An 8,820-nucleotide genomic window follows, 5' to 3' on the forward strand; every position below is an offset into this window, starting at 1 on the left:
CGCGCCCGCCCGCGGCCTCCGCGAGCTCGACCACGTGGTGCTGCTGGCGCTCATGGCCGCGCTCTTCGCCGTCTGCTCCCTGCCGCTCGTCGTGAGTACGGCCGCGTCCTGCCCTCCCCGTGCCGGGGGGCGATGCTTCGGCCACGGGGAGGGGACCGTGGCCGCGCACCCAGCGCTTGGCTCGCGAGCTGTCTGAACGGGCCCCGCTGCGGCTCGCCCTGCAGCGCCGGGGCAGCGGCGCCCGGCCGCTCCTTTCCCTCGCCGCACGCCGGCCGCACAGCCCGGGCGGCAGGAGCCGGGCGAGCTGCGCTGAGCAGGCCCGGGGCGCCCCAGCCTCAGCCGCCACGGCCCTCCTGCCCTGGCGCGCGCGGAAGAACACGCCGCGTCTTCCCTCGCTGCCCCGCGCCTCCAGGCGGGGCTGGAAGTCCGGGCTCGGCAGTGCTCCGTGTGACACCGGGAGGGGGCTAAACCCCTCCGCGGAGCACCTTAGCACTGCCTGCGCTTCTCCTCCCTTTCCCTTCTCCCGAATGCTGATTTTTTCCACTGCGCGGTGCGCACATATAGATGTCACAGAAAACTACACCGATTCCGCTCACTCGGAAGTTTCCGCCAGTGCCGGTGCAGCTGAGTCGCTGGCCGCGTGCGTTAGTTCAGCTGACTTCTGTGGGCTGGCTGGTCTGAGCCAGGGTCTTGTTAAGCGTGCAGGCTGAGACCCGAACGGCGCTCGCACCTTCGCTACATGTCATTTTACAAGGAGATGGAAACTGGTGAAACCCAGTATGTTATGCATCTCATATCGATGCATCCTGTTTACCGAGGAAAGCTCGTGCCTTTCCGACCCGGTTAGTCTCCAGGGTGTGACCCTGCCCCGCCTGGCTTGTGGCTCACCACCTCTCGTGGCCTCTTTTTACTGTGGTTAATGCTGTTTTGTGTATAAAAGGTCCAGCTGGAGGAGAGGGTGTGTCAGTGCATCAAAGTGCACCCAGCTACATGATGCCCGTTAGTACGAGGGATGTTTTAATAGTCCCAGGTGCCTTCTACAATTACACGATGAAAAGGAAATGAGAGTTCTTGCTGTAAAGAAGTGACTTAGGGGACGAAATTTGGAGAAAAATCCATTTAAGGATGTTTCATAGAAGAGGATATAAATGAGAGTAAACGTTATAGTTTTAATATGCTTTCCCACCCCGCCGTAACCGCTTTGTTCTGTGACTCGGAAAGGCTGACTTCCTTTTTGCTTAAATGTAATTTTGTAGGTTATCATTAGCTTTTAATATGAAAAATTCCTGCAGACCACAGATCTTGAAAAAAACCCATTCTTTTAAGAAACACAAGGAAACTTGTATGTGAGAGAGGTAGTACCGTACGACGATTTTTTTGAGCGGCCGAGAAGTCCGTAGAAATCTGCGGGGGAGAAGTTCGGGTGGGGAGACGGCTTCCAGGTCGGGTCCTCTTCAGGTGAGCTCCTTGGATTTCGCGACTGCCACGAATTATGCTCGTATACAACATGGCATCAGTCGGACCAGAGTTCAGGATGAGGAGGCAGACAGCGAGTTTCAGGGCTGGAAGGAAGGGCCCCCTTAGCTCTGCTGGGGATCGCACCTGAAACCCCGCTCTCTGGTCTACAAAGTATATTTTGATCCCTTGCTGTCTCCAACTACACTGTTTCTGTGCGAGTTCAGCCTGAGAAGCGTGACCCAGCGAGGAGTGCGTTTCTCGGCATAACCCTTAAATGGGCTCAACAAAAAACCGAAGGATATTCCAGATCTGCTAAGATTGCAGATGGAAGAAAACCCCTCGCTATCTGCTTAGGAAGATCTCAGCCCTATTCTCATATTGATCTTTTCGCCTGGGTGTTGTAGCTGTAAATGTCGTCACTTCTGCAATGTTGGGTAGGTGTGTTCTCGGAAAATTGTTTTAGCAGCGATTTCATAGGGATTTCCAAGCTGATAAAAATTGGCCAGGTGCCCCTACAGAGTTTCCTGTCCTTTTTTAGGAAAGCAGACAAGTGTGCAGTGTAGTAGTATTGTGTGGAGACTTACAGGCCCTCGGTGGAGAGCTCATCAAGACGTACGGTGATGAACAGGGATCCGAGTTAAATTGGCAGAGAAGGTCCAGCCATCCCTGGGGAGAGAAGATGAATCCTAGACTCACGGGGAGTCGAGCTGCAAGGGACCCGCAGAGGTCCCATCTAGTCTAACCCCTGCCCTGAGGCAGGGTCGTCCCCGTCCCACACGATCCGTCTTTGCCTTTTCGCAGCGAGGAAATCCTGCGACACCTCCTCCAGTGGAGGGGGCCGAGGAGCACAACACAAACGCGGCTCGGGTCCAAAGGCAAAGCAGCCGGTGCCTGTTTTACATGAGAAATCATGGTTAGACCGGCCAGGGGGAATCCGGTTTGAGGACAGGGGGTTGGGAGCAGGTGTGCACAGCCGCCTCGGATCTCTCCTACTGCACTGCGGCTGCTGCCGGTGGTCACGGAGGTGGGACCCCTTCCCCCGCCGCCGCGTGGCCTCAGACCGGGGCAGCCCGCAAACCCCGGCCCGGCGCTCCGCGGGCGAGAGGGCCGTGCTGGCCCGCCTGCCCCCGCAGCCCGGCACCTGGTGAGACGTGCCCCAGGAGTAAAGTGCAAGGATGCCACGTGCTTGTAGGCGGTGAAAGAGTGCAGCCAGCGCTTTCGGAAGTGCGGGTCGGGGGGGGGGGGGCTTCGCTGGAGCCTTAGTGCAAAGTTGCTGTCCTGAGCCGGGAAGCCCAGGGTCCTCGGGCTGGGGACAGCGAGGCCCCCCGACCCCGGCAGCCACCCATCATCTCCGCAGAGCTGGGGGACGTGGCCCTGTTCCCTTCCAGCAAGGAGGGACGGGCGCATGGGCAGCCGCCAGGCCGGGACGTGCAGGGGCCCTGCAGTGCTTAGTGCTTCCGCCGCGCTGGCCCGCGCCTCCGGCTGGGAGGTACCTCTGTGCTCCGGCGAGCCCTGCGAGGCCCCCGCCTGCATCTGGGGGCACAGAGACGCCTCTTAAAGGCCCACCTTCGTGCTGCCAGCCTCCGGTCCTGTTTTCCTGACCTCGATCTCGGCTGGGGCTCCCTAGAGATGGCCACCGTCTGCCCGGGGACCTGAGGGCTTGTTTGAATGCGTCCTGTGGCAGTGGCATTAATGCTGATCAAATACCGCCCTGTAGGCGCAGACCAGCGGGATGAGTGGTTAGGGGCACGTGGCTTATGAGGAGAGGCTGAGGGAGCCGGGGTCACTGAGCCTGCAGAAGAGAAGCCCGAGGGGGACTGACCAGCAGCCTTCACCTCCCGGCCGGGGGCTGCACAGCGGACGGAGCTGCGGGCAGAGGGCAGGACAAGCAGCAGTGGGCTCGAGCTGCAGCAGGGGAGGTTGAGGTTGGACGTTAGGAAGAACTTCCTCACTGGGAGGGCAGTGAAGCACCCGGGCAGGTCACCCAGAGCGGCGGTGCAGTCTCCAACCCTGGCGGTGTTTAAGCCCCGGCTAGACAACGCCCTGGGGTTGGACTAGATGTGACCTCCCGAGCTCCCTTCCCACCCAAATTTTCTCTGCTTCTGCGAAGCTCAAATGCGACCTGGGGCGTTTGCCCGCGAGAGGGAACTCGCGTCGCGTGCGGCTTCTGGGCCGGGAGGAGCCTCGAGGAGCGGGAGCCGCTTCCCCGGCTCCCTCGCCCTTGAGCCCGGCGCCCGCCGCGAACCGGGCCAGCCCCCGCTCGCTCCAGGGGAGGCGCGCTTCCAGTTTTGCAGCAGAGGCATTTTGTAAAGCGTAGGCTGGATTCGGCTTCCCCCACTCGCCAGCAGCCTTCTCCTTGCTGGAGCGAGGTCACTTCGAGTTCGCCCCCGTGCAAACGCAAGAGGAGTCATCATCTGTGTGCAATCGTTTGTGATACAATTCAGTGTGGGTTTTTGAATTTGATGGGTCTTTTTTGAGCCCTGCACAGGGAAAAAAACCCCTCTGTTTGGGTATTTTCCCCGTTGCCTGTCTGCAACTAGTCTCCTCACGGGCATTTTGCAATAATCACATTAAATGGAAAGCTGGTTTAGCTGCTGAGTGGCTTTCAGATCGCTGCCTGCCCTGGCACCAGAGCGGAGCTGGGGGAAGGAATGGGTCCGGCTTTGACTCTGGCCCAAGAATCACAGGTATTGAACATGCCCAGGGCTGCGGTTCTCCCTCCGGCCAAAACAAGCATACCTCAGTGATGGACGTGCTGCGAGAGCTCGCGAGCCCTTCCCAAGCGCAGCTGTTCACGCGCGCCCGGGCAGCCCGGCGTGGGTTCAGGTCTGATAGGCCGCGGTGCAAACCCCCAGCGCTGCCCAGCCCCCTGCTCCCTCCCCTGTGCCAGGGGCCTCGGGCCTGGGTCGACGGAGCCGTGAAGAAAGCCTAAAAGAACTAGGGTTGTTTAGTCTGCAGAAAAGGAGACTGGGGGGGGTTGACAGTGGTCTTCAACTAGTTGAACAGTGATTATAGAGAAAACAGAGACGAGCTTTTCTCTGTGGCCGTAGCGCGCAGGACTAGGAGCAATGGCCTCAAGCTGCAGCGGGGGATGTTGAGGCTGGAGAAGTGGAGGAACTTCCTGAGGTTGCTCCCTGATCCTCTGGCAAGGAGAACGCCCCAGGTTATGTCCTGCTCCCACGGCTTGGCTTTAGATCGGTGGTCCCCAACCTCGTGAGGCTTCATGCGCCCCCCCCGCCATTAAACTCAAGGCACCCTTTGGAAAATGCCGGCTCTTAGTTTTCACTCATTTCCTGACTACAGAAAGTAACAGGGCAATTCTGCTGCTGCAAGGACCTCAGAGACTGCCGCAGGGCAGAATGGTTTCAACACTGTGGACTCCTGTTGGACATCTCTGGGTTTATCCTGTTTGCACACCTCGCAGCGCTAGCATTGTGCGTGGCACCCCTGAGAGCATCTCTGTACCCCCCGGATGCCACGCTATGCCACCGTGGCTGAGCACCGCTGCTGTAGGCAGAAGGGCCCTTCTCACAGCGCGCTCGCATGCAGGCTACGCAGTTCGCAGCTTCCAGGGGTCCTCTGGGTTGTCCTGAGACTAACCCGCTGCTTGGATATATTCTCTTCAAGCCATCTTTTGCACAAGCAGGGCCTGCGTCTCTCCTCCTCCCGGGGGAGATCTAGAATGAGTCCCGTGGTGTAAGCGGAGTTACACCAGTGGAAAGAGAATGAGCATCAGGCCCTAGGGTCAGTAAGTCAAAGAGCTGTCTCCTTGCAAAGCAGAGCCAGTGCAGTCAGTGTCTTTTAGTAGCAACACGCCAGCGTCCGGGAGCTCTGCTCCTAAGAGGCTGGAGCTGTTACAGGGAGCGTGGGCTGGATACACAGGAGGGGTAGGTGGATGCTGCTCTTACCAGGGGTTGCTGCAAATGGGCTTGACCGCACTGGTAATCCCCTGAGCTATGGGAAGGTGAAGCCCAGGCCCCCGCTGCTCCCTGCTGCAGTCGCTTTGGACTGCGCTGCAGGGGATTCCTGGGACGCGGGGAAGGGCTGGGGTGGCGTGAAGCCTGCAGAGCTCATCCGCTCCCCTCCCTCCAGAGACAGCCCACGCCAGAGGTGGGGACAAGGCCCCAGGCCCCTGCCTGACCCCCTGTCGATGGAGCTCTCCGCATGGGACCGGGCTGGCTGGGCTCACTGGGGTCTTGCCTTAAAGCTTAGAGGGGCTGTGTAGTTCCCTGGTGATGCCCTGATCAGGGAGCAGAGAGGTTGCTTAGACCTGCCGCGGCGATTGAGAGGAAGTTTGTTCGTAGCCATTGCATGGCCCAAAATATCAAGCCTATTCTTGATGCTGTCCCAGTCCACTCCACGGTGACTTCAGCAGAGCCACTCACGATCTGTGCCCATCCAGCAGAGATCAGAGTTAGGCTCAGCACAACACCGGCTACTGAGCGTGTCTGCAGAGGAACCACGAAAATGAGTGGGACGCGAGATGCGGCTGATATGAACTCACCAGCACTCTTGAGCTGGAGTTGCATCCGTTTGAAGTGGAGTTGCATCCAGGGAAACTGTAATTTCATTGCACAGGAGCAGATTGCTTACCCTTGGGTCCATGGGGCGGGTTAGAGTGGAGCGTGCTGTTGGTGTCAGGACAAAGCTGGGCTGTTCTCAGTGGGGGCAGATGACTGGACAACGAGCAATGGGCTCAAGTTGCAGCAAGGGAAGTTGAGGTTGGATATTAGGAAGAACTTTCTCGTGTGGAGGGTAGGAAAACACTGGAAGAGGTTACCCAGAGAGGTTATGAACTCTCCGTCCTTAGAGGTTTTGAAGACCAGGTTAGACAAAGTCCTGGCTGGGATGCTGTAGTTGGGGCTGGTCCTGCTTTGAGCAGGGGGCTGGATCAGATGTGATCTCCTGAGGTCCTTCCCAACCCAGCTGATAATGAAGGCTGACCTGGGGTGAAAGCTACCTGGGAGGACTGGAGAACCCAGAACTTGGCTTCTAGCTTGCTAACACGATCGCTTTCCTGGTTCTTCATCACAGGTGCGTGCCTACATCGGGGCCTTTGCTCCTGACTTCAATGAGAAAGCGGACCTCACCGCCCTGCGGTTCATGTCGGTGAACTCCATTGTGGACCCCTGGGTGTTCATCATCTTCCGCACCTCCTCCTTCCGTATGTTTTTCCACCGACTTTGCAGGAGACTGAACTACAAGAAAGCTGCCCGGCCTCCGCTTCTGTGCCCCGGGCATGGAGCCTGCCAGACAGCAGGCAGCTGCTCACTTTCTGGGATGACTTGAAGGGGATATTGTATTGCTCCTTGTTCACACTGGCCCACAGTCAGCACCGACCATGACCCTGGGTGCGACCGGGAGGAGTGGATCGTGTGCACAAAGCCTCAGATGTGTGAACGTGCGCCCTGGGGAAGGGAAAGCACCTGCCTTCTCGCTGCGTACACGTTCAATGGACCTGAAGCTTCTCCCCCCGCTGCAGCTCGCATTCCCTGTCCCAGGTTGGAGCTACAATCTGGGGCCGTGGTAGTAATGATGAATGTCTTGACATAGCTGCACTTAGCCTCCCGGAGCATCTGGACTGTGAAAATAAGGCATTTGCCGCCTCATGCGGTGAGTGTCTCTAACTCTGGTCTGTGGATCTTATTCTTCAGTGAGGTCCCGCACCCAGAACTACAAGTTGCTCTGCATGGAGGCGCCCATTGACTTTCAGGGATGCATGGGGTGTGCGCCTCTCACTTGCCCCCACCTGCCCCCATCAATGGGCAAGTCAGTCTTTAAATGAAAATAAACAAAAGCTGTGGATAATCAGTTCTCCAGTGTGACCCTCTCCTCAGCCAACACCCAAACTGTCTTAAATGCACAGGACAGGGTGTCTCGGATTAATGGCTCTCCAGGGCAGTCTTCCCCGGGGTGTGAGTTCAAGGTACGAGCAGAGCGTTGCCCCTCACCTGCTTCCTCTTCACACACAGCAGTCTCCAGGTGCCTCCCGCTCAAGCTAGGTGGCCTGGCCTGCGGCGGGGGTCCTGGATCAGGCAGTTCTGATGTTTGAGCTTCTCCTACGGTCAGCTATTCAGCTGATGCAGCCATTTGGAGCTGCCCCAGTGGGGTTTCGCAGTGCTAGAGGTGATCCCTAGGGCATAGACAGCTATCTCTGCATGCAGCCGGGTTATTTATCCTGCCACGCCTTGCCCTGGATTTGCAAGCGGGACTCTGGTCTGGCAGGCCAGGAGCGTTCTGGGTGCAGGACCACGGCACTCCAGGGCCCGGTGGGAACCAGCAGAGATTGATCCGTGTGTGACACTTGGCTCCAACAAAGGCTCCCGGCATGGAACGGTTTCATATGAATTAAGTTATGCAGCTGGGTGAGCTTTTGCCAAGTTGAGTTTAAGACTGTAAACAGCTGAGCAGAGCCGAAATGTATTATATATACTGGGAAAGCAAAAGAGCTTGAATGTTGTCAGTGAAAAAGGCCTCACAGCATATTTCCGAAAGGCCTTTTACATGGTGTGATTTGTTACATTAACTCTTCTTGAGGCAGTGCTCGGCTTCATGCCTTCTCCAGGATGGCTTCTGCTTGGTAGACGAACCTCAGCGAATACTTTGCTTTAACGATCAAATTTATTCAGGCAGGCTGGAATTCATGCTCTTGCCCGATGGGTTCTACATAGCCTGGCTTGAAGCTATTACACCATGTTATATTCACATTAAGCAAACATCTAATTAGTCTAGTCCCACACTTATGGCAGCAGATATCCCTAGTCGTGACAGCAGGTTTTTGAGAAAAAGCACAGTACAGGGTACGTCCAAAATGAGACAAACGGTCTTTTTAATTGGGGCTTCCTGGCCATGATTGACATGCATGAATTGTCATTAATGACTGGTGCATGTAGCTTTGAGAGAAAGAGCTTAAGATATATTTAAAGCATGAGCTCATGCAAACGTCACCGTTGTACTGCCCGGCCCAAGTTCTCACAGGCACCAGGAGTATATTTTTACCTCCCGGGGGACTTGGCTCTACTGTAAGAGGTGATGTTACATTCGCTGGCAGGCCGTGGTGCTGTATCCTGACTAAAGAGAGTACTTGGAAAGCAGAACCTGTGCCAGTCTTTCTTGTGTACTGCAGGGGAAGAGATCGGATGGAGCCGTTTCACGCCGGTTCGGGGACGTGTCAGATTCTGGTACCCAGAGGGTGGGTGTGTACACTGCAGGTTGCTGATGCTCCTACCTGGACTCTTGCACAAACCCCTCTGCCTTCCACGTACAAAGCTGTGTGCTTACAAGGGGGCCTTCGAAAGACGGAGCAGGGGCTGCAAGAAGTGGTGGCAGCGACTGCCCAGGGCTGGTCCCGGGCCTAGTTTC

The 8,820-nt window shown here is 57.1% G+C and overlaps 1 protein-coding gene across 1 annotated transcript; it reads left to right on the top strand.

Annotated features, from left to right (window-relative positions):
- Positions 1-6: 6 nt before the first annotated feature.
- PTGDR (prostaglandin D2 receptor) lies at positions 7-8,552 on the top strand. The gene is made up of 2 exons (XM_019556610.1): positions 7-91; positions 6,493-8,552. The coding sequence occupies exons 1-2, from the start codon at positions 53-55 to the stop codon at positions 6,745-6,747; spliced, it is 294 nt and encodes a 97-aa protein (XP_019412155.1). The 5' UTR covers positions 7-52; the 3' UTR covers positions 6,748-8,552.
- The last annotated feature ends 268 nt before the right edge of the window (positions 8,553-8,820 follow it).

The sequence above is a fragment of the Crocodylus porosus genome, unplaced genomic scaffold (genome assembly GCF_001723895.1).
Source record: "Crocodylus porosus isolate Cpor-Errol unplaced genomic scaffold, CroPor_comp1, whole genome shotgun sequence".
In the NCBI taxonomy this organism is placed as follows: Eukaryota; Metazoa; Chordata; order Crocodylia; family Crocodylidae; genus Crocodylus; species Crocodylus porosus.

Excerpts from the sequence above, each read along its gene's own strand:
- PTGDR (XM_019556610.1), top strand. The coding sequence starts at position 53 with ATGGCCGCGCTCTTCGCCGTCTGCTCCCTGCCGCTCGTC. Across the intron at positions 92-6,492 it reads TCTGCTCCCTGCCGCTCGTC|GTGCGTGCCTACATCGGGGC; the intron begins GTGAGTACGGCC and ends TCTTCATCACAG.